Source organism: Scomber scombrus, chromosome 19 (assembly GCF_963691925.1).
Source record: "Scomber scombrus chromosome 19, fScoSco1.1, whole genome shotgun sequence".
Classification (NCBI taxonomy): domain Eukaryota; kingdom Metazoa; phylum Chordata; class Actinopteri; order Scombriformes; family Scombridae; genus Scomber; species Scomber scombrus.
Genome location: NC_084988.1, coordinates 7365974 through 7392126, shown reverse-complemented (window position 1 = coordinate 7392126; position 26153 = coordinate 7365974). Strand labels below are relative to the sequence as shown.

General features: G+C 37.8%; 1 protein-coding gene across 1 annotated transcript; it reads right to left on the bottom strand.

The window, feature by feature from the left end:
* Nucleotides 1-4635: 4635 nt before the first annotated feature.
* Nucleotides 4636-19042, bottom strand: LOC134001056 (otoferlin-like). The gene is made up of 41 exons (XM_062440595.1): nucleotides 18997-19042; nucleotides 18566-18683; nucleotides 18298-18352; nucleotides 18026-18157; nucleotides 17830-17892; nucleotides 17619-17703; nucleotides 17360-17519; nucleotides 17035-17221; nucleotides 16723-16909; nucleotides 16359-16582; nucleotides 15827-15935; nucleotides 15328-15511; nucleotides 14915-15035; nucleotides 14672-14772; nucleotides 14478-14568; nucleotides 14268-14384; nucleotides 13991-14143; nucleotides 13652-13841; nucleotides 13393-13517; nucleotides 13129-13263; nucleotides 11993-12154; nucleotides 11787-11906; nucleotides 11517-11678; nucleotides 11080-11242; nucleotides 10872-10945; nucleotides 10620-10646; nucleotides 10374-10505; nucleotides 10134-10206; nucleotides 9114-9232; nucleotides 8817-8954; nucleotides 8457-8588; nucleotides 8197-8324; nucleotides 7900-8070; nucleotides 7436-7596; nucleotides 7091-7233; nucleotides 6874-6962; nucleotides 6590-6688; nucleotides 6204-6445; nucleotides 5826-6004; nucleotides 5495-5595; nucleotides 4636-4816 (listed from the first exon to the last, which is right to left on the bottom strand). Exons 1-41 carry the CDS (start codon nucleotides 19040-19042, stop codon nucleotides 4636-4638), a joined length of 5379 nt encoding a protein of 1792 aa, XP_062296579.1.
* Nucleotides 19043-26153: the final 7111 nt, after the last annotated feature.

Here is a 26153-nt window from a genome sequence, read left to right as displayed (position 1 = left end):
CAGCGTCTTCACAGAGATACCTAGTTAAACATTTAAATGCGCTATGACCTTTTACTTTGACGTTTTATTTTCGCCAGTCAAACCACCAGCTCGCCTGAAGCCTTGGCAACCACGGAGGGATACCAGTAATGAACCAAATAAACATGTCCCTATTGTTGTATATACTTGTTTCAACTAACACATCTGTTGTTATGGTAAACATGCCAACAGTTAACTTTAAATCAGTCATACTATCATCCTGTTATTAATATTATGTTGTCATATATTTGGCTTTACCTGATTTGACGATATCACTTTGTACGTTTCCAGGAGGATTAACCTTTTTACAGACAAGTTATTAAGCGTCCACTTGATTATGACGAATCATATGGTCGCGTTTGATTTCCACGTCATCCACTTTAACAATGGGTAGCCAATCACATTGCAAGCAAAATTGACATAAAATTAACCAATCAATTGTTAAATTTTAGCGATAAATAGTGATCAATTAAAGCATCAATCATAAACAAGTTCTTCTTTATTTTTGCTTAACTGCTCTATTGCAAAAACTTACAAGTCAGCTTTAATAGTTCTTAACAGTAATACTTTTCCTCCTATTTCAGCATTGATGAGTGAATGTCATGTGAAGCTGCAAATAATTTAATTTCTCCTACATCTGATTTAAATATACGTAATAAAAACATTAAAATACGTTTTTTTTTAAACAAAATTTAAATCTTGTGTGATCACTGAAGAAGAATTGGTTTATTTAATGGTCAATATCCCACTTAATGGAAGGAAACTTAACATTAACGTAGGAAAGACAAGCTCACTTGAGTAACACAACTGTCAAATGTCACTTTATATAATGTACTGCATTACTGCACATCTGTATATCTATAGCATTGTAAGCTACAGTATCTTTGTAAACTGCTTCTAGTAATTTAGCTGTAAATGTGCACTTTATGCCTAAATTGCATTTCTAGTGAGATGCCAAGTGTATCCTGTACTTAAGTACTTGTTGTAAATTGAATGGAATCTAATCAAAGAGGAATTCCTGCCATGTATGTGAACAAACGACCAGACAGATGATGTTAAGATTAGAAACGGTTGTGGGTATCACTTTATCCAAAGCCGTATATCAGCACACTGTTGTCAAACTGTTCACAATAAATCAGCACAAAAGAGTCTTACTTTGCAATAGCATCAACCAACACTACAACAAGAACAACAACGATGATCACAATCAGACAGGCAAGATAAAACTAAATGTCTTTGGGAAATTGTAACAAATCTTCACCACTACATTCCAGTAATGGATTTTAGTGATTACGTGTTAAAATTAGAACATTGCTGATTACTGTATATGGTACCTACACTAGTAAAGCTCATAATCTATATTTTGATTGTGTCCTTTGTCAAAATTAATGGCAAAAAAAATTCAAGAACACACAACTCAATTACTTCTTTACAGTGTAAAATACATTTCGCCAGATATCTCAAGCTCCCAACATTTTCTTCACCATGTAACCCGGCATGTTGTATAGGAAAAGAGCCAAAATGGCCAGCAGTAGGAGAACAGCGACAATCTTGATGGTCAGCCACCGGTACTGGTCACATATCAGGTGCTTCGCAGCTTTGAAAGGGATGAGGAACCAGAGGAGGGCAATATCTGGACGGCTGGTGGAGTACAGAGACATAAACAATGTGTTACAGACCATAATAATCTGACTTCATCATCTAAACTCATAAATACATTGGTTTCATATACAATGTACTGTACAGAGGTGCTGATACAACCCCAGGTAGTACTCACCTCCCAAACAAGCTAGAAGGTTACGATAAAGTTTGGCTAATTTCAAGTACTCTTGTGATTTCAGTTGAGTAGCTTTTTATGTTTGTAGTTTTTTTTCACAGTGAAATAGAAGCGCAACAAGTTCCTGCACAAGCACAGTGGAGTCTGCTGTACACAGAACTACTCTCTGAGGATTGAAAAATGATATCGCTGTTATTAGTCTTTGCAGTTGTTTCCAAACAAACTAATGTGACCAAACTCTTCATATTGAAGGAGCCTGTCACCCAGTGTAACGATGTGGGCCACTGATGTGTTTTTAATGGGTTTTTGAATTTTGGCTTTGGATACACACATTATATTTCCAAGTTAGATCGGTTTAATTGTCGGTTTGAGTTTTGTGTGTTTGAGTTTAAGAGTGCAGGCTAGTCTACAGGGTGCTGAGGTGGGCACCAATACAAGGTGTTTTTTGTTGAGTTGAGCCCATGACAGCGAGAAGGCCCACACATTCAACACAAACCTCTGTAGCAGAACATACTATGCTTCAACTACATTTTTGATTAAATAATGCACTGATTTAATAATTTTAAGTAGTTTTGGCCATGCTCATCCATACATACTACACAAACACAAGGACAAAGATAACAGTACCACTGGAGATTAATGGGTCAGAGGTCAGTTTATTCACAAATGTGAAATATATATAATCTGATTTCACCTTGTTGATGAAGACAACAGGAAAACAAGCCAATTACGTGACTAAAAATTCACATGCACTTTATCAGCAACATTCTTAATATCTGACATGCACAGTTAATGGATTCAATGGTTACAAAGTCAAAATGTAGCATACAGAAAACCACATTTCAAGGCAGAAGAAAAACTGCATAGCTATCACACCAACAATAGCAATATTTGAGATGTTTACACATTAGACTACATTAAAAACCAATCATGAATGTAATGAAGATTTATAATTAGCTCTGCTTTGTAGTAATGCATCAATTATTTTGTCAAATTGCATATAAAAGGCATCTAGCAAAGACACTCAAAAAACAGTAAGACAGTAACAACTGAATGCAAACCCTCTGAAAACGTTATCGTCTGCTGGTTTTAACTCAAACTCCCATCATTTTCTTCACCATGTAACCAGGCGCACTGTACAGGAAAAGAGCCAAGATAGCCAGCAGCAGAAGAGCGGTGACAATCTTGATGGTCAACCACCTGTACTGGTCACACATCAGGTGTTTCACAGCTTTGAAAGGGATGAGGAACCACAGGAGGGCAATATCTGGACGGCTGGTGGAGTACAGAGACATAAACAATGTGTTACAGACCATAATAATCTGTTTTTTTTAAGTGTTAAAGAATGCCAAAGCCAGTCAACTAGCTAAATAATAAAATAATTAACTTAATATGACAAGTAGACAGGATTATAGAGGGGTGCGCCCATAAGTGCTGATATAACCACACCTTCAAGGTGAGGCCTGCTAACTTACACACATAGGTCTATTTTATGTGTGCAAAGACGTTCCTGTGACAATAAACAAGCCTGTTGATGTGCTGGTTGCACAGGGTAAAAGTGGAGTATTTTTACACTCTTTTGAAAAAGAATAAAATGTTTGTTTTCTCAAAATTTTATTCACACATTTTTCAAAAAGCCGTACTGTGCATGCTACTGACCAACAAATGCAAATACAAATACTATGAATCTTTTTACTAGAATATTAACAAAAGTGGCTCAAAGGTAAGAAATCCAAGTCACAGTGCAAGATTTGAGTTAATTTCATACACAGCAGCATTACTGCAGGGATGTTTAGATCAGCTGGTTTCTTTGATGTTTTGATATTTCTGCTGTTGCCTCTTTCAGGTGTTGCTTGTAGTTGTTCTACCTCATGTTCCTCTTGATAAAGTAAAACATTCTCTGAATTAACAAGAAAATGTATTCATTTGTCTTCTAGTTGCTCCTCTTCATAACTGGAAACACTGCTCCCATTTTTACTGGTGTCTTGTTTAGTTTTTGTCTGATTAGTTTTGTGATTCTACACCATTACCATCCTTCCATAATGTTCGTATAAAGTTTCTTCCTCTTTCTTCTTTCTTTGCATCATTGCTATGTGAGTATTTTTATCTCACCTCTTCATAAACCATGCTTACATAATTAACAAGGGTCATTTTTGTACTTGACTGATTAAATTTCCAATCTGAGGCACTGCTCTGATGCTAATGAGAGTTTACAATCTAAAAGTGCTGTCTTCTGCCCTCTCAGTCTTCTTCTTGTATAATTGGACATTTTCATATCTGCATTCTGGACCTATTTATGTTGTTGTGTTTTCTGTACAGATCTTTTTCTCTGCTATTACTTTCTCTATTAATTCTACTCAATCTGTCTTAATTTTCACAATGTCTCAATCTTCAGTAATGGAGAGCTCTCTCTCTCCACTCCAGCCTGATGAGCATATCATGGCTAAAAAGTAATCAGTTTGAAACCCTCCAGTTTAAATTGATACCTTTATCGTCAGAACATGAAATAACTAATTTAAGTTTATTTCAAACTAAGCAGACATTTCTGAATTGGAAATGGTAATGTTGATATTTAACTCAGGTGACAAACAGGATGATAAGTAGTCTGCAAACATTGAGCATGTTAATGTCACCTGATAGCTGAGAGGCAGTATAAGAATGTTTTATTACAATAAACCAACTTCTTAGTAGAATATCCTGTGCAATACAACATGCATATTGTTGCTATTTAGTATTTAAAATGCTATGACTGAAAGAAAGTGTGGATAGAGAGAGAGAGACAGATGCCATTTGGTTAGTGAAACTGCTGGAACCTTCTGCAGAGGTGTCTGAGCAACATCTCAAGCGCCCAGCATTTTTTTGACCATGTAACCAGGCATGCTGTAAAGGAAAATAGCTAGCATGGCTAGCAGCAGGAGAGCTGTGACTATCTTGATGGTCAGCCACTTGTACTGGTTGCAGACCAAATTTTTTATGGCTTTGAAGGGAGTGAGGAACCACAGAAGGCTGGTGTCTGGACGGCTGGAAGGACAGAAACACAAATGTTCAGTAATACAGAATCTCAACACTATAGACTATTGTTGCTCTCTTTCTAAGCTAAATCTAAATGTAAATGTAGCTGGCATTACTGAAACAAAGACAAAGCAAAAGGCAAGACATAGAAACAAGTTATTTTAAGAACCTGGTAGGTAGAAATACACTAAAGATATGAAGAAATGCCAACTTACCATGAAAAGTAAGGGGATCCTAGGTAAAAGTCCAGAACTTGGTTGAATTAAATTCGAAAAATTGTCTTTGCTCATTTCGGGAAATTGCTTATTTTGGTTATCATTTTATTATGTAATTTTATTTTTCTTAAATAGTGGTTACGTTTTTTATGCTTGTTTTATAGTTTGTTTTTATGTTCATGACATATTTATCCATTTTGTTTATTTGTATGTGTTTATCATAGTATTTATTTTGTTATTTCTGGCCTGTTTTGCTTTAGACCACTTGTCGGAGTACATTTTTTTAGCCAAGTTGGACTGGCTGGAGCTATTTGTTCGCTTGCATCTGTATATCCGTGTGTTTATAGCGAGGTGTGAAAGGTAGCCAAGCTAAGAAATAAACATATGTAATTGTAATAAAGAAAAAGAGATCAAAAGAATGATCAGTAATAAGGATGTTGACATTGGCGTGTTTAGAGAATATCCTTCATACTTGGGTTTCTCCAGTGGCTCTGGTTCATTGCGTCCTTCACCAACGGGGCCTTTCTCAGCCTCCTCTCCTGTCAGAAGGTGCAGTTCTGCTTCCACCTTTCCCTTAAAAGACAAAAATCAATCTCAGTCAAGGATTTGCAAGGGTTTAGGCTACAGATAGATAGACAGATGTCAGACACACAAACAAAAACATGAGCTGGAAGTCGCAGAGCTGCAATAAGAAATGACTCCATTACTGACAACTCTGATACATTCAGTCCAGTGTTTATTGTTTCAATATATCAGTCTTAACCAACATTTTGATTAACTGGCTTTCTTTTACTGTGACCTACTGTGAGTTCAAACTCATCTTCTTCATTTCTGGCCACAAATGGCCACCAGCCTTTGATCCTCTTCTGTTTGAAGATGGAGACCATGGGCATCTCTGTTTCATTTGTCACCATCTCAATGGTGCACTGCTTGGCAGTCTTAGCACCACGCGGGAAACGGTTCAGGTCCAGCTCAATCGCACCTTTGAAGATGATATTTATCTCAGTTAAAAGCAAGAAAGGTTAAAAACAAGTAGTTAATAGACTATTGAGTTATGTCTTTAATGAAAAAGACAGACCTGATGAGTTCTATTTCAGAATATACCAAAAAAATATAACATGTTTTAATTCTGTGGTATAAATATTGATTCATGAAGCCAAAGGTTATTATAAATAACTTACCTAAGAAGTCATCTGCTGAGAAGTGATCAGCGTCCCACACTTGCAGATTCAGACGAGCTGGGATCTTGTACTCGGTCTCATCCCAGGCAAACATGGACTCTTTTTTAGAGATGACGATTTTCTCTTCAGCCATGAGGTAGTCGAAGGGGTAGACAAAGCGCCAGTTGAAGTTGCCTTCCCCAGTAATGGAGTGGTAATGGACATCGGTGTCCTGCTTGTCCTCTTGCTGTCCTTTCAGCCAACTATTACAGGCAGAGACATGAAGGATAGATACAGAATCTTGAACAAACCGAGTATTGTTTTCCATCTGAATCAAATATACTTCTATTTTTATGTATTATAAATATTGGTGACTCAAAAACATCCAGTAACAAGCTCAATATTACCCTCTCACAAAAATGTCACTTGATTTCTCTCCAGTGAAGATATCATCATCCTCTAGGACAACCTCATCTGTGTTCCAAACGATCACCCTCAGTTCAAACCTGACCACAAGCAGAAATCAAACATATGATCAAACACTAATAATATTAGGATTAACGATAAGTTACTTAAGTTAGTTCAGGCAGGACTCCTCTGCCTGCTGGACTTGGTGTCTTTTGGCTGAAAAAATGTCTACTGTGTTCAAGCAAGTTAAAAACTTTGTCCCAAGTCTGAATAGTGAACATACTTCTTCGGTTTACGTGGTGAAATGTCAAGGGCAGGACCAGGTGCAGTCATATCCTTAGGGAACATATCCACCCACATTTCAATTCTCCCCTAAAGCAAATAAAACACAAGGGAATAACATTTTTTAGTATGAAAACAAACATTTAAATTACTTGGGAGAATGATCTCTGTTTAAAAAGTGTAGTTGGAGTGGAGCAAACATGAACACATTGACGTACTTGTTCAATTCCTGGTTTATCAGGGTGCAGAAGTGGTCTGGTCTCCACATGTTCTGGGACAAGTTTGCATCCCACCCGCGGGATTTCCTCCCAATGCTTCAACACGGTCAGAGCCAGATGTTCATCTGTCTGCTTCTTCAGACCTGCCAAACAACACCAAATAATCCATGTGGTTTAATTTAAAAAGAATTTGTAATCACACTTTGTATAAAATTAGAACAAGTCCAGCTCGTATTACCAATATCACAAGTACCCAATAGTACAGTAGTAACCTGCTTTTCATCCAAAATATTTCCTGGTGGATATTAAGCTTAACAAAACGGTGTAAATGAAATCTACATGCACCATTTTCATCCTCGATCTCAGTCTGTGCCATGAAGACACGGTTCTCCACCTTCACTCTTCCTCCAGGGCCGTAGTGAGGCCCATCCAGTTTGCCCTCCTTGCACAGCTTAGCCAAGATCTGTGTGGGTTTCATCGGGTCCCTCCAAACATTGTAACCATGGCTGCAGAGAAGAAAAAAAGGAATTATTATGGAAAATAATGCATTGTGTAAATCTCTGATGACTCTACAGTTTAAGCTCCTTTGTGAAAATAACACTATATTACACTCAAGTAAAAAACATTTGTAACAGAGTGTGGGGATTAACACATGAAGTAGCATGTAAAAATCAATTTTATGTACTATTCTTAGACTGACATATTACAACACTACCTGAGTCATCCTGATGCCCTACATTATATTATTTACTCAAGTTCTCCACAGTCTTCTACACACTGCTACAAAGAGGTAGGTCTTTGATTCTTACATGGCGTAGTTACTCGTGACACCGCATGTGGCTCTGTGTTTGCTGTAGAAGCGGTTCTCAAGATCGAGTTTGGTTTCCCCAATCAGATCATCAGTCCCCACCAGATCCCAGTCATAAATCGACACCGTTAGTGTGGAATCCATTGGGAATGTGGCTTCAACATCAAAAGACCTGAGACGATGAGAAATACAGCATTTGTTAGTGTTTTCATGCATATCAATACATGTACTGTATGAACAAATTTCTCTACCTTAAATCATACAGATAATGTTTTTAGAATAAAGCCTTTCTACTTACTTGCCAAACAAAGGGTTCAGCTGTTTGGAGATGTAGTTCTCTTTGTCTTTGATCTCAGTCTTTCCCAGTTTGATTGCAATGTACGGATCAGCTTTCCCGTTAATGTCTGCTGGATGCAGATCAGTTGCCTACCAACAAATAGTAAGATTTCTGAATTAATTAATGTTTCAAATAAGTCATATTCATAGAATCTGACTTCTTCCTGGTATATCTACAACAGCATTCAAATTAAAATACAGAGTGTAGAATACATAGCTTACCCTGATGACATAGATGCGGACGAGGATGTTAATTGGATCGTTGTGAGGGATGTTCTGAAACATCCCCATGTTGGAGTCAAAGCTCTGGTCTCTGGGCATATCATCTGATACTTTGTACATGCACATTGAGCCCTTTAGGAACACAGTTACTTCAGGTCAAAGATTACATGTCACAAATGTTACCTCGCATTAAATGTAAAGCGTTCCTCACTCTCTTTAACTGTCTTAAGTTAACTAAACAAAATGGCAATCTATGATTAGCTTGCTTGTAAATAGATGTTATAGGTATGTACAGAAAAATTACGTAATTGAAAGAAAAATAACTTAATCTTATGTTAATGTACTGTACTGTACTCTTACTTTGAATTTTCCAACAATCCTGTCTTCATCAGCCACATTTTGGTCGTCGTCATCGCCACCCTTTCCCCTGAACAGGTTAAAACTGTGCAGCCAGTCCTCAAAGTTGTCAAATTCACCCTCCAGTTCCTTGGGATACACCTTGTTTAAGAACAAAACATTTTTTAAAACATGAGTTCTGCATAATTTTGCACCTTTCCAGGTTACACTTCTACCTATGACATCCTGTCATGTACATACAAAAAGTATAGCCAGTATAGTCAATTGTTATCTTTGTACACTACGAGTCCATTTTAGTACCTTTAGCTCATCTAGCTTTGGCCTTCTCCTATCTCCCGAATCAAGTGCTAGCTTCTTCTTTTCCTTCTTTCCTTTTCCTCTCTTGGTGCCTTTCACAGGAGAGTCATCAGGTTTGATATCTGAGTACAGGTTAGCGGTGGGGACGGAGGAAAGAGGGGTTGGGGGTGGGGGTGAAGGAGCAGAGCACTCAAGACATGAATTCCACATGAAAGTTGCCAAAACCAGCTGTATACAGCAAGCATACCATTGAATTGTATACTACTGTACAGTATACAGTTCAGTGGGGATACTTGGTGATGAGACAGGATCCTCCAGGCAGGCAGCTGTAGAGCTGTGAGGTCTCTGTAAAGCTTACAATGTTCTTATTATTTTTTGTACTGTATGTCACATAAACATCAGTTTACATGGTACAGCGCAAATGTATGTAATATACACTATGTAATACAGCGTATACTCAGTTGCATTAATAATATATTTTCTCATTTTGAATGTGTCTGGTTACAGCTTAAAATTAACCATGTTTAAAATGTATTTATATCATTTTAAAAAGCTCATCAATCAGTCATTATGATTTTTTCTAATTGACAACTTTCATGGCCAGCATATGTTTAATATGCATATGGGAGAGAAAAAGCGGTTGGTCCACATATGGAAATTTGGATTCATGTCAGCATCTACTGTACACTGTAGGCATTCTTGAGCTATGAGTGTTGCAGCAGATCAGTGCTGCACTGTAGAGGAGAACAACACAGTTAGTCAGTTTATAAAAGATTAACTTTGAAAAGTAATGTTACATATGAACTAGCTTCTTTATCATTCTTCAGTACTAGGAAATTGCAGTTGATTACTTGAAGTGTAAGACAGTTTTGATAATCAAAGAAAAGTTTCAAAGGAAGTCAATTTCGCTGTTTTTCTCTAAGATTTTAGACCTACGTGATTCAGGTCTGACAGAGAAGCACATGAAACATGACAGACAATATAAAACTTTAACACATCGGCTCATTTCTCATCTGGTTTTACCTCCACCATCTGTAATGTCCATGTCGTCTTTGTCCTCTGAATCTGAGAGAGCTGCCTCTTGGGTCTTGAGCGCCTGTATGAGCAGAAGGTCATTTATACATTTTTCTTCAATACCAAAACAAGATCCAGTTTCCCCAAGATAATTAAAATGTGAAAAAAGTTGAAATATAAGAGTATTTCATTGTAGCTGTCATCATACTTTGTAACACTGGATAGCGTTGTTAAATTCAGGTTTCTAACCTCTGTCAAAGTTTCAATGGAGGCAAAATATTTGGACCACCAGTCCAGCATGCTCTCGTCAAGTTCCTCTTCGTCAGCCTCATCACCCTTCTTCCTCTTCTTCTTTTTCCCCTTCCCATCCTTTTCATCATCCTTTTCATACAAAAAAAATTAGGCAGGCTGTCAGTATATGTTTGAGCTTATTTGAAATTATGTAGAATCTTTTAATTCATAAAGTAAAGCAACTGTAGCTGGAACTTTGCTTACCTCAACTTTAACCACAGCATCGGAGCACTGCACAGAAAAACAGATTGCATAATGTAAAATCATAAAGTATTTTACTCTACACAGACATCTTATTGGCTTTTTATTTCACAGTTGTTGGCTTGCTAGAGTATAAATGCTGTCTGTCAACAACTTTCTATTTTAACCATGTCTATTTATATGGGATTATTTAATTCAAATAGGGTCTAATTCTATCAATAAAGGTTATACAAAATTGAAAACGTAAAAGCTCACCGAGTCAAGTTTGACTACAGTTTCCATCTTCTTAAAATTAGGCTCGGGCTCCATGTTGACAACAATAATTTCCTCTGAAAGATAAACCCAATATAAAAACAAAATATACTGTGTGTTTTTAACTTTCACCATTGCATATAATAGAAAGTAAGTAATAATAATGTGTGTTATAGGCCTCCAGAGTTTGGTTTATAAAGGGTCAACCTACCTGTAGTGGACCAGTTGTTGGCCTGCTTGTCTGTTGTCCTATAGATGAACTTCCGCAGTGTGGTGACAGCATGGGAGCCAACCAGAGTGTAGCGGCCAAAAGCCCTGCAGTCCACCACTCGGATGTTCAGAGGTGGGTGGAGCAACTCATTCTCCGGCAAATCCTGAGACACAAAACCCAGGACTAGTTTCATACTTAAAACTAGTATACTTAAAACGTAAAAAAACCTGATTTTGGGAGCTGTGTTTCTGTCGTAATGAATTGCTATTATGAAAAATATACATTATAACCCCTTTAAAGTATAAGTACAAAGGAATTTATACTGATATGTCAACGGTCCACTCAGTGCTTCTTTTCTAACATGAGTAAAATGTTTAGTTTAATAGAAGGTGATAGAAAAGGTAAATATTAACAAATTAATTTAAATGATAACATACAACTTCAAACCACTTGACAAGGGTGCTGAAGTTGGGGTTTTTCTTGTAGTTGGGGATGAGGGCAGACTGCACTCCCTTGCCGGCACATTCGATGTCCACACGGGGCCTGTCCACCTGAGCGAGATTCACCCTCTTCAAGTCTCTCAAGCCCCAGAACAACACCTGGAGCAAACAGAGATTTTGTTGGTTTTCTTTTTCTTATTTGAATACATTTTCCCTGATAATAAAAAAATCATATCGTTCAAATTAAAGCTAAAATTAAGTCGTCACCTCAATCCTGTACTTGCTGAGCACTGGTCTGATTCCCAGGGGAACAGGCAGGATTGGGCCGCGGTCTATATCTGTAGGACCTTCTATTGGTGGCAGGTCAGCTTTCCCATTGGGGCCAATCTAACAGACACAGGAAATTATTATAAGACATTTACTTCAGTATAATCTTCTAGAGATAACTGTAGTCATGTAAACATTAAGCTCACCTGCAACAGCTCAAAAGCTGCCAACATTTCTCCAGCTGTGCAGTTCCCACGGTAGATCTGATAGTACTCCAGTTGAGGAGGGAAGCGTGGGGGGCCGTAGTGCTCGTCCGCCATCTTGACCACAGGCTTGGCAAAAGTTCTGCCCATGAAGTCAGCTTTACCCTGGAAGCACATGACAGATAAAACCCTTTAAATCTCCGCACAATAAAGACTGAATTCTGGTTGGAATATTTGAAAGAATTATCTTTTTGGCCTACCATATCCAATCTGTCACTGTTTATGTTACAAGTAATTAAACAAGGTTGCTCATGATGCCATTATTGATCATTTGATTTATCCTATCAGCAGAAAGAAACATGGCTTGAGGTGCACATGTTTCTGCAGATAGAGAGATAAATAAAAGGAGTAAATTCAAAAGTGCCCAAAAGGGAAAAAGCAGGATACCTTAAAATAACCAGTAAACTGCAAAACAGGTGTATTTATGTCATGTCAAAAGATTATTACTGCTTCAAAATATATACTATTAAATCTCTCTTGCAGTTAGTGGTTATGAAGAGTCCAGATTTTCTGTTGCCCACATACAAAAACCACAAAATTTAACTTAAAGGAATGCAACAGGCATAAGTCAATCAGGGAGAGTCCACCCCTCCCTTTGGACTGTTTGCATGAAGTCCTTCGATGCATGTCTTATTCCTCTTGCATGCCTTTTGATACAGTTTACTCTACAGTACATCAAGCCATCAGACGCCACACTCTACTTATCCAAAGGGTCATCCAAAACAATGGTGTTATCGTCAGAAACAAATATAAAATTGTCAGTGAACAAAAGCATTCTTTCAAATATAATTCAGATCAGGCTGCTATAGACACAAACAAAGGTGGTAAATCTTAAAAAACCTCCTTTAAAAGCTCTCAACACTTTTCTAGCAAAGAAAGTAATGGTATAACACAATATTAAGGGCATATCACACACTGAATCTAATTCATTACTATCAATATGTTTAGTCTTACATTCAAATGGAAGACAGACACACTGTTAAGACAGTTGCTATCGGGAAATCCAAGCTGTGTGAAGGTAGACTCACGTTAAATCAAATGGAAACAGGGAGGCATCTCTATTTCAAAACAAGTCTCACCACTGTGTCTTGATCATAGATTTCAATCACGATAATAGGAGGGTCGTCTCGCAGCTCGGTGGCCTCTCCAAACAGCTCCACATTCTCAAAAACCAGCAGCTGGTCCCAAGTTGGGCAGAGAGTCTCGGCCAGCACCTGGCAAGAAAACAAAATATTTGAGAAAGATGCAGAATCAGCAATACGCTGAAGTCAAATCATTTAAGAATTTATGTGTATGTATTTAAGTCCAGGCCAATTCCTAAAAAGTCCTTTGAGTGCGCTCACCTCAGTGACCTGACTTTGTGTTGAGAAGAAGACTCTCGCAAAGGGATCAGACAATCCTGTGCTGTCAGCTGCAAACAGGCTGCGAGCCTGGTACATGTGGACCCTCAGCTGGAAGATCTGTTTCACTGTGGAGAGATCCAGATGCACAGAAATTAATCAATTAGTCAATATCTGGAGGTAAAGCCTTTATTTCATCTATTAGAAAATGAATTTAGTTTATACAAATGATGTGAGTTTGGCAGGTATATAATTGTCGTACTCATGTAGGTGAGGCTGATGGGCGGTGAGCACGGCATGCCAGGTCCTCTGGACAACTTATTTTCCTCAAATCCATTGGGCAGACCGATCAGGTAGTCTTTGCGCTGCCTATTCAGACCCAGCCACAGATAAATCTCTATCTTGGACTGCACCGTCCATCCAGCAGGCCCAAAACCTTTCTTACCTGGGATCTTTAGTTTATAAGAGGAAAAAAACAAATTATTATATTATAGCAAAACAGCATGGAAAAACATGATGAAAGGAGTTTTAAGAACACATTCAAAGTACATATAAGATGAATTCATTTTTGATTATGTTACAATCTTTAATGTAAACTCACCCTCAGAAAGATTGTTTTCACTTTCCCACAGTCCTTTCCCCTTTCCTCATCTATATTAGAGTAAAGGAGGTCTTTCGAGGGAACGCGTGCATAAGCAATACGCTTCCCATTACTTATCATCCAAATGAAAATATCAGGAACGCTGTGTTGGGGCTGTAATAAAAAAATATAAACACATTAAACAAATAAATAAAATTACCTCTATGACAAACATGTACAATAAGGAATATCATTTTTTATATGGTACTGTAGATGCTTAAAATGTTGTACATCTTACTTCATCAGCCAGGAACTGCAGCTTTTGGAGGAAGTTCTGAGCCAGCTTGATTTTATCTCTCACTGTGCTTTTTTTCACCTGTGATCTCATGGCTTTAGCTTGCTGGCCTATGCTCTCCTACAACCAGAAACATCCCAGAATTTAGCAACATGGTGCTATTACAGTCAACAGGTAGTAGAAAAATCTCAGATCTTCATTAGATTGACATACCACTTCGAACATGCACAGCTTCAGTCTCTCCCTGTCAAGTTTGGTTCTGCCCGACTGATTCTGGTCCTTGTTTGCCAGTGAAAGGAACTGACTGAAAGAGGAAGAGCTCAGTCAATTTAAAATGTTATAGTCCACAGCATGCATAAATACAGCCTGTTATTACAATGTTTATGTTTATGTTGTTAGCTTCAGACCTGCATCCCTGGCTGAGCTCCTCAAGGACACCTCGAAGCCTACGCTCAGGATAAGACTTTTCTGTCTTGATGATCTCCTGCACATCATTCAGTCCATCCTCCTGAAGAAACAATAGAGGATGTTTACATTTTAATAATACATTTTACTGGCAATTAAACTCATAATAGACAAATTAATAAAATTACATACCTAACTTTAAAAAAAATATACTAATCTACCTCTTAATTGAATGTATGACTTGCCAATTTATCTGCAATGTTGTCTATGATGTTGGCGTTGTACAGCCTCCGTCTCTGGTCCTGCCACCAACTCTTGATGTAGATACATGGCTTCCTCTCAAAATACGGCAGGTGGAAGTAGTTTCTGAGAATACAAATGAGGAATTCACGTAATCAAAAAGGAAAAACAGTACATAATGATGTTAAAAATGTCACCTAAAACAATTACATCTCACAGGATTTTGAAATGTAATATCTAGGACTACTTGAGCTCTGTATAATGAAAATATGAGTTAAGTAACAATCTGTGGTGCTTACGTGTATTTTGTGAGAAACATCCTATTGATTCAGTTTTTCTTTCAATTATTGCATGTTAATTTCCAAGATAATTTGTTGTTTTTTGCACACTATGATGATATTATTATTATAGCTCTAACCGGTCAGTGATGACAGGTTTCATGGGAGGAGTAGTCGCAACTGAAGTCAGGTCGCCGTCATCGTCCATCTCCTCATCACTAGAGTTGTGGATCAGTTCAGTTTCTTCTTCGTCTCCATCGCCTCCCCCCCTCTTCCCTTTTCTTTGTGGCTTGGCAATCCCATCAATCTCGTTTCCATAGTAACCTGAAAATAGCCAACTATGTTACTAGTCACATCCTTAAATGTGCTGCACCTTTAACTCATAATCATAGGTTTTTCTTGGTCTCCAAAACTGTTTGGTTTCATATGAACTACAGTAACAATATGTTAATGTTTATCAATTATATTAACTCTAAACTGCCCAAAATAATAACACTTTAACACCAGGAACTATTACAAGATTTGGCAGATTTCTCTTTGAATTTTGCTTAAAAAATATCACTGAAAAGGGTTCAAATTCAGCCTCATAATGGAACAGACATTAGCAAAATCTGATAATGAGTAGGTAATGGAAAATACCTATGGTGACCTCAAAGTTGATGGGCTTATCGCCAATCTTCCTGTCAACCATTGTGGCCTCAAGGAATGAACCAAACAGGAAAAATTCCTCAACCTTCCCAGTTGCAGTCTGTGAAATAAACAAACAAGTGTAAGTATCTGGACGTGAATGGCTCACCACCTTCCCATTTTTTCTCTGGTAAATAAAGTCTAGAAAGGACACAAATGGACAGCAAATTTTGACAACTGTTGGATAACATATTAAGTATTGTAGAGGTCCTGACAATCCTGTAATACAAGCTGTCTGACAGTGAGAACTGGAAATTAAACGGCTCAGGGTTACGGTCCCACCCTGCTCAATTGAATTTGCTGTGTGACTTACATTGTCCACCAACAAAAAGGAGATGCATTTATGCAAACAGCATTTTAATAATGCACCAGGTGTGCTAAATTAAGACAATTAATAATTCACATTAACCACAGCACAATGACCTGTCAGCAGGAGTAACAATTGGATTACTCTGCATGGCTGCCCATCCAGGCAGGGACCCACCTCTGAGATGTTGGGCACTCCCTCCACCTGCACGTCTGTGGAGCAGGTAATCTCAGGTGAAGAGGGGTCGAGTATCTCCACACCCAAGCTGATCAGTAGACGGGCCCTAAAGGACACCCCTTCACCGAGCCCTTCATTTAACTCCTGGTACTCGTCCATCAGGGTGTAGGTACGAGTGGAGCCATACATGTTGACCCAGGCAGGTCCGAGCGTGGGGAGGAAGCCTGAGAAATAAAGAATAAATACAATTTGCATCTGATAATTTGCTTATTAAAGATGGAAAGGTGATGCATGACAGATGTTTTGTATGATACTGAGTAGATCAAACTTCAAGGACAAAAGGAATAAAAAAATGATAAATGACCTTTGTCCCCATCATTGGAAATCTTCCGTAGATCTAGAAAGTGTGTTCCTATAGCAACGTCGTTCACTTTATCTGAGTCGCGGATCTGGATCTTCATGCGTTTGCAAAGTGGTGGAAACATCTCAGTGAAAACAATTTGCTCGTTCCAAATGGGTTCGTAGCAGCTCTTTTGTACTGATGTTTTCCCCTGTGACCACAAAATACAACCATTATTAACACTTGAGTCAAGTTAGGCAATGTAATATCAGTGTAATCAATATTTTGACTTGCTGAGATTAAACTGATTGATTTGGGATCTTTGCTATTACTTGCCTTCTGACCAGCAAACAGTACTTGGACATAAGGATCAACCAGGTCCTTATTTTCTCCTATAAAGGCCTTTTTAACGTTGGCCATGATGCTTGTGTTCATTCTGGGGAGTCCCTCCGCTCTGTAGATCTTCAGGTAATAACGAGCCCACTGTCGCTCTGCAGGTACCCCCTCTGGTATCAAGAGGTTGCTGAAGCAGAAATAGCAAATGTTGAAACAGTGTAACAAAAACATTGTTGTGATGAGAAGGAAGCGGGATTCTTTATGATCGAGACCTCCATTATGGCTCAACTTTAATTGTAGGAATAAATAAGAAAATATTATTTACCCTTCTATGTCATCTTCATCAGATTCATTAGCCTTGTGTGGTGTTTTTATAGTGTCTCCTTTGGCCACAACCGCAACATCACATTTGATATAGCCTTTGCACCCTGCTGTGATATCTTCAGGGTCAGTCAACAAAGCCCATTTGTGGTAAAACTGATGCTCTGCAAGAGAAAAGAGAAAACAAATTTGCCCAACATTGAAATACCTGTATTGTAAATATAAATTCAGAATGATAAGACTGATTTCCTTTTATCTTTTACCTGGCTGGCCATAGATTGTGCCAACGTCCAGTTTAAAAGTACCAACTAGTGTTCCACTGCGCAGAAGATTTTTGGAGTGGATCACCTACAGGTGGGTTCAAGGAGATAAAGATTGCAGAATTAACTACAGTGCCTTGCAACTAACTAGGAATAATACAAATGACAAAAAAATACATTTATATTACATTTTTTTGTAAATTAAACAACTTACAGACAACTTCAGGATTTTGTCAAACATAACATCTGGAGGCACGTGGAAGTCAAACACAAAATACTGGAAAAGAAAAATACAAGTTTGGATTATTAAATATGTATATGATTATTAAGTATGCTGTGATGATATTGTGGGTATCTTCTTTATATTCTACAATATATATATATACAGTATGTCATCATGACTGACTCACTTCATTGTAGTATGGGCAGTTGGTTGACTCCTTCATTGAGGTGTACTTTTTATCTTCTCCAATTTCCACGCAGACCATTGGATCCATGTTCAGACCCACCAGCTGTCTGGCCTCAATCACTGTCACACTGACCTGAAATTAAGTAATTGAATGAGTTACTGGCTAATTAATTGATTAATAATGTACCGATGGCACCACATCTACGACTAAAAAATTAGATCAACCTTCCTTTTGTAAAGGAAAAGCAGTCAATAATCTTAATATTTTCTTACTTGATAATCTACTGGTCTTCCAGAACTGGGTTCCATCTTTATGTCTGGTTTTGATCTGCATAATAATGAGATCAGAGATCAGTGACAAACAACAGAGTTTATGTGAATTAGGTTATAGGTTTAGTCGGTGACAACAACATTTGACATCTACAGGGCAGATGAATAGGATGGTATTTATCTACTTAAGAGTCATGATTCAGATACAAGAATAATAATAACAATGAAACTGTTTAAAAGACAGCCACATGCCCAACAGTATCATGCTTGCCTTTTGTTTGATACATTGGTGGTGACAGCTGTGACTGAGGCCAATGAGATAGTGTCAGGGTCTGGGCCTCCCATGAGCTTACGATCCAGGTTCTCTGTCTCCAAAATAGCTGGCTCATCTGGAGATCACGTGAAAAAAACACAATAAGGATAACTTGTAGTTCAATTTAAATATTGAATCATGTCCTAAAAAGCTAATATGTCATTTATAGGTCAAGAAGGAGTCATCTTAATATGTGAAGTCAAGTAACTGCTGCACTTGTATACTTCAGGGAAAGATTAAATGTGGAGAATACATGATGATGTTTCTTGTGCTGTTGTTTGGCAAAGGGAGTTAAAATGGGAAACCAGCCGGCATGAGTTTGTAATGTCAGCCAGCATTTCCCAGATACGTCTTTGAGCTAATCTCTCATCCATCTTTGCTACTGATACCTCCGTTCCTGTCCTCCTTGTGTCCACGATGCTTACTGCGCTTCATGCTTCAAAACACTTCTGTTCGTGCTCTGTGAAAGAAATTTAAAGCAATTTACTGTTTCATAGACCACAGGTCTGCTTTTATGAGGATATTACTGATATGATATGATATGATATGATATGATATGATATGATATGATATATACACATTCTAATGCCACAATCACACTTTTTTTGAATGAACAACCACAAAACCTGTTTCTGAAAAACAGGATTATACTGTAGTCAACAGTCAACAGACTAAACCATGACACACTACTCCACAGTCTTACAAGACAGCAGGAGGCCAAGTACTAATTGTTTTCAAGAAATGACTATGAGCAAGTGGAAAATTGTCTCAATTATTCTGAGAATCTTTCAGGTTAAATACATGTTAACATATCAAAACTTCCTTGAGAAAGACATGTTAATTCACAGTGCCTTGATAAGTTTGTAATTAAATTACTGCCTATTTGTCCTCATTTTAGAGGGTTGTCTGTGTGTTACCACACCCTGGTTAAGCCTTCAAAAGGCGTTTTCAATTATTCAAACCAGGTGACCTTAATACATCAATTAAAGAGGATACATTTCACATGCATTGTGAAAATGTACAGAAATTAAGCAGAAATTAATCTACAGTGACTTTTTCACAGGTGCATTTTTTAATTTAAAACGTAAAATCATGACTGGTGCATGGACTATTTCCATGATTGGCCTTTTAAATGTTATGCATATTTGACTTAAATACCTCCATCAAGACCTGCCACCTTTTCCCCTTAATGTTCTGTTACTTCTTTTAGACGTTTTTCTAACATTTTGAGAGCTCTGTTAAATACTTGATACAGAAAATAGCCAAACAAGTAGAACATGTCCAAAGCCAAATAGTGAAACACCAATATAAGCAGCATGTTACACAGAAAAGACATCACAGTACACGTGGAATTTAGAATAATCTAAATACAAGCATTTAGAAACAACTGATCTTTTAATTTTAACTTATTTATGAAGTTAAAATTAAGTTAAAAACACCTAGCCACTTAACAAAATAAATATTAACTGCCACAAAATGCCTCTTCAAAACAAACAGCAAAATGTTGAGGCCTAAATGACAATGCTTTGCTTGTAACATTTGGGCTTTGCGTTACATGATGTTGCAGAGGAATTAAAATAATCAGTTGATACATACCATAAAAGGAAATGATGATCTTGTCTCCTCAGAGTAGCTCCAGGAGGTTTCCTGCAAGGGAAATAGCCCCTGAACTTCTTTTTTGTCTCTGAAATGGAAGCAACACTACATAAACGTTTTGGACATTTACACAGCAGTAAGAATAAGCCTACAAAGTTCAGATGCACAGAAAAGAATTGGGTTTGTCCAAGTCTGAAGTTGGGCAGGTGTGATGTGATACACCGATGAATAGTGCATGAGTGTTGAACCCGAAACTGGTAACTATAACTAGGGACTGCTGAGAGACGTCACTGTGAGCAGAGTCTGCCAATCCACAAAGGCTGCAAGCACACAACAAAATATACTTTAAACAAATATATATTTTGCTTAAAACCTAAATCATCTTTTAGGATGGTCTCTGAAAAGCAACCAGCACCTTTACATACAACCTGTCAACTTAATGTATGTTATTTTGTGATTACACTGTGATTCTGCATAATGGACCTAAAATAGTCATCCTATTGAAAGTAATGGATATTCAGAAAGTACTAGAAGTTGCATTTTGTGCATTTATTCATTTCAGAAGCATCAAAGTAGCTTGAATGCTGCAAAGGGTCAAAGACACATTACAGTAAAGTCTCTGTTTTATTCAAAAACTGTTTGACACATCACATTCATTTGTAATGTATAATTTGTAATATCAAAATAAGACTAAGCTGGAAAAGTTTCATGAGGGTAATCAATATATTGCCACCAGTGATAGAATTTCATGGAAGTAAACAAAATGTCAGTCCAGCCTAGTTGGAAGAATGCTCCCTTTTAATCTTTAATAGGATACTGCTCCACGCTGGGTCTTAGGACAGACACACCGTCTTTTGTCACGGAGTCACCAAATGGCGTCAAGTCCTATTTGTAACGGTTTGTTTTGCAAATTCATTTAGGTTTGAGCCTTGAGGTTTAAAAAATGACCTCAGTGAGTCATGCAAGTGCTATTAATAAAATAGCACATAAAGCGTTTAACTTGAATAAATATGGTTCAGTTAAAAAAGACATAGTGTGCTGTGTTTCCCCACAGTGTTAAAGGCACTGATTGTGTTACATTATTTTGCTGAGTTAAGGCATGCTTTAGCAACTTCTATTCAATGTAACTCTCTGTTGAATGCTGAAGTACAACTCATCATCTCATCAATTACACATAAAACCAGTCTGTAAGCCATACGTCAAAGTCTAAAGTTGCTGGTGTCCGATGAAACAAGGCTCTGAATTATTTAAGCTCTCCAGTCAGTGTTGCATGTGGCATCCTCATTATGTGGAGGTATCACTGTTCATAACAATAGAAATAGATTTTGCATGGAGAGAATATCAGGAAAACATGTTATCACTATTATCATATATAATAAAAAATCTTTATATGGTGATTTGCCCTCTTAAGGAAATTATAGCGTACCATGTGGAAGGATACTAATATCAACTAATATTTAAACTATCTAATTCAAACATAACATCATACTTAACTTTATGCATCTGTTTTCCTGGTGTCTTTATCTAGAACTGTAACTGATGCATCATTTCCTATTTGCTCGGCTGCAGGTGTGTGATACTCTCAGTGACACCAACCTGGACACTCTGTTGAGGGAGTCTGGCCTTAATTACATGATTCAATACCGGCAAAGAGGGGTTGAGGAGATGTCCCGGTTCCTCCAGGCTGGCCTGTAACCATTTCAGCAATCGTGCAGAGTTACCAGTTACCACTGTAGTCACTAACCTCATCCTCTGATGTCATCGAACAGCACTTTAAACGCTCTGATGCTGATATCAGCCACCAAACCAATATGCCATGATAGTCTTTTCTGGCCAAATTCTGGTGAGGGAAAAAAAGTATTTAACTTGATTAAAACAATTTTTGTTTGCACCAGAGACTCCCAGTGGAGAAGTGCAGTCTCTGGTGCAAGATCTAATTTTAAAATGTAATATCTGTACAATAAACAGGTATTATTGTATGTATATTGGATGAATATTTAAGTAACACTAATGAATATGCATGAGCTAGCAACCAATACCTTAAATTGACACCTTTGACAATGTCGTCTAGGGTGAACCACAGAATGACTTGATACCAACCATGCAATCTTATCCCATGTAGGTCCAATGTCCACAGCCATTTTTTGGCTGCTGGTTGTAGCCTGGTTATCGCCATCTTGTTTGTGCTTCAGTGACTCTGTGGGCACACCACCTGACCATGGTGTAGTGTATCCTTATGGCACATTTCAGACTCTCGGAAGGGAGAGTTTGGCAGGCTTCCTCACTGAAACACAGCCAGAAGGCATTGTTAGTTTAGGTGTCGAGGGGGGGTTGTATTAGCCAGCAAGCACGTAGGATCGAGGTAGATCTGACTTCAGGTGACCCAAAGGAACTTAATTAACTACTTAAAATCTGAGAAAAGTAGAATATCAGTCAGTTTTATGACCCAGTTTATACATGACCCATACAGGCTTTTATCTGTCAAAATGGAGAGCCCCTGTCCATCAGGGACTAAGTTGTTAGTTAGCTGAAAGATTTTTATTTTTTAAGAAAAAACTCCTTAAGTCCATGTTGTCAGGGGAAGTATTAATCAAACCAAGGGACAGTCAAAAACAAATCGACCAGTCTACTCAACAGTAACACTCAAATGATAACGAGTCACTTACTGATTCCTTTTTTAGACTGGGTTCTTCGGCGTTTTTACCTTTTCTTTTTTACCATTGCTGAGAGGCCAACAGGAAACAGGAACCCACTAAAGGTCAGATACCGCGGGTTCGAACAGGCAACATTATGATTCTAGAACTCGCGCAGTAACCAATCTGCTATCAGAGTGCTAGCTAAATGAACAGAGAGGATGCAGTCACGTTCGTATTTGAATTTACATGCAATCATGTTCAAAAATTAATTATTTGTGTTTTTGCTTTCAAGTAGATACTAATTTAAGTGGAGATTGTTCATTTGACTGTAGCACATAGCATAGGTATACATTTGGGTATGATGCAGATTAGCGACAACAGGCGTTAATGGATAAAATAGTAATTAAACACATTTCCCATCTCAGGCATGTAATTCATTTTATTGATGCCGATTGATTAAAATTATAATTCAGTTTAATGACAATGTGTCAAACAGACATTAAAAACTTTATCATGACATCATGACTATGACAACAAAACAACAATAAAAAAAACAGCTGAGCTGTCATACTCTTGGAGATGTTATGACAACATGTCAAAACTTCATCATGGCATCATTCACCATTTATCATAACAATGACAACAAAACAATAACAAATAGCTGAGGTGTCTTACTCATGGAAATCCCTGAAGCAATTGTTATTTTTGTTCAGGCACAAGTGAAAATGGCAACAGCACCCCTTGCTGGACCCACATGCAAGTATAAGAAAAGGAGCTGAATCCAAATTTAGCACTTTGATCATTTGATCATGTAATCATTAATAATCAAATCAAAGAACAGACACAAAATACTAATTTTCCATTAATTTGTGTGAAGTCATCCTGACAAATAGTTTGGATTCTTGTTCAACAGACATTTTCAGTGCCATAACAAACCACACACTGCTCTTATTTACTGGAAACTGATGTACATTTGGGTATATGTAGTTTATCTGAAGCTTATATGAGGCGTAGTCATATCAAGTGGGTATCTGCCACATTTACAGTCTTTTTGGCATCAAATTCCTTCTTTGTGTTTGCATTATGAAGGGATCTTTAAACTTGAAAAAGTGTGAACTCATCCTTTAATGGCATCCTTTAAACAAATGTAAACCTGTCTGAAAATAAGACAGAGAACACTGGAGGGAGAGTAATTATTTCCCTCAGCTTACAGTGAAGCATTTAGTGGTGTGCTTGTTTCACTCTTGTTATCTTGAACACCTACCTTGTTTTTTTGAGAGAACACTCTCTTTGTCTAAAATGTGGTTTTATAAAATGTCACGCACAGGCCATGTGGTTTGTGCTTTGTGATAATATTGGAAGGTTGCCAGTAGACATTTTTTTTAGCTGGCAGTTTTTAGATGTTTTTATCAGTGGATTAAGTAGCTTTAACAACAGTATAACTCAACACTCAGAAAATAAAAACATGTACTTGAAATGAGGAACTAAAAGTCATTTTGCTCGTCTCTATAATCTTGATTGTAGTTTATAATCATATTTAAACAAGAAACTATGATCAGCACTGATATAAAATATGAAAAATTAGGTCCGATATTACATATATAAACAGAATCCAAATAACAATTTCTTGATTGTGCCACAAGGGCAATGATTTTTGGAAGCTGGTAAAGCATTTCAATTTTCATTGCAGCCAAACAGGGAAAAAGCTGAAGGTAAAATGCCTCATGCATTGCAGGAGGACCAGAACCCAGGCTGCCAGCTATCACAGGGACACATCCCCCTACTGGAGGCTCAACTGGTCCTGCAGAAAAAGTTTATTCATGTAATGAGCTTAAGAGCAGCTAGAATGGGGAGAATCTATGGCCTTGTTTAAAAATGTACACAATTTAATTCACTCATTTAAAAACCTACCTTTACTTAGATATTGTCTTGTGTTATGATTGGAGACTTTCTTTTACTCTTAATCTTACCGCATTACTTTTTTAATCTCCTGCTTGTGGTTTAGGGCATGTGCTTTCACATGTTGACTTTGTCCCATCATACATTATATGTCTAATGACCATCTTGTGATTTTTGACTTTCTACAGAGCTGAGTGAGGAGGTGGAGAGGGGAGAGTGAAGAGCACGATCCTGGATCTCCAGCAGCAGCTAAGGGAGGCTCATCAGCAGCTGGCGGACTGCTCCGAAGCCAACTCTGCAACCCCAGGCCACACACAACCTGCAGACAACAAAGGTTTCAGGAGGAGGGAGAGGGGTGGCGAATCGGCAGGCAACACAAGATCTATTCATAGGAAAGCAACAGGCCCCTCTGGGGAAGATTGTAAGCTGCAGCACAGCCGAACACTATGTGCCATCCTCTGTTGGCGCAGAAAGAAAACTCTCAAACTCAAATCACTCTGAGGGTTTCAACCAGCTTATTGAGGCCTTGAAGCATAATGACACAGTCGACTCAAGACCTCCCTCACACAGTGTTCAACAGGCACAAACTCAACAGGACTCAAGACTCACATCATGCCCACAACAGGTTGAATGTTACAAGCATAGGGTTCTTTTGTACATCACTATTACTTTAACGATGCACTTTACAGGTAAAATGATTGAATGAGCATGAATGCAAGGCAGCACCTAGCAATTACTTTTATAAAAGATTAATTTGATGATTATTTGCTAATTAATTGTTTGGTCTACAAAATGCCCATCAAGTTTTCTTTAAGTTTAAGGTGACATCATCAAAAATCTTTATGTAATCCTACCAGCAATCCTAAAAACCAAAGATAGAGAGGAAAGCAGCAAATCCACACAAATGAGAAGTTGGATCCTGTGAATGGGAAGCCCCCCCAATCAAATCAATTATGAAATAGCCATTCTGTCAATTGTCTCAGTTAAATCAGTTAATCAACTTGATCGTTGCTTATGACTGAACCCTTTGTGTTAAAATGGTAATTGTACTATAACAACTATTGTGGCTGTTTTAGACAAAATAGAGCACTGGGTCATGTGTGCACTGTGGTTGACATCGGATCAGACAACTTACTATATGAAGCAACAAATAGAGAGGATTTAAATTTTTTGATTAGCTTAATTTGATGCAATCTTTGCACAGTTTGGTCCAAAAATCTTACTCTAAATGTAAACGTGGCTCAAATATGTGAGGGGCAAGGCTGACTTTTTCAGCTTCAGTTTGAAAGAAAGACCTCCATCTAGTGGTCATATGATTCATTCAACAAGGGAGAATCAAGGGTTAAAAAAGATCCAATTTTTACCACATCTATTGAGGCCGCTGACATCATCGGAGCGAGTTAATGTCCAAGCAG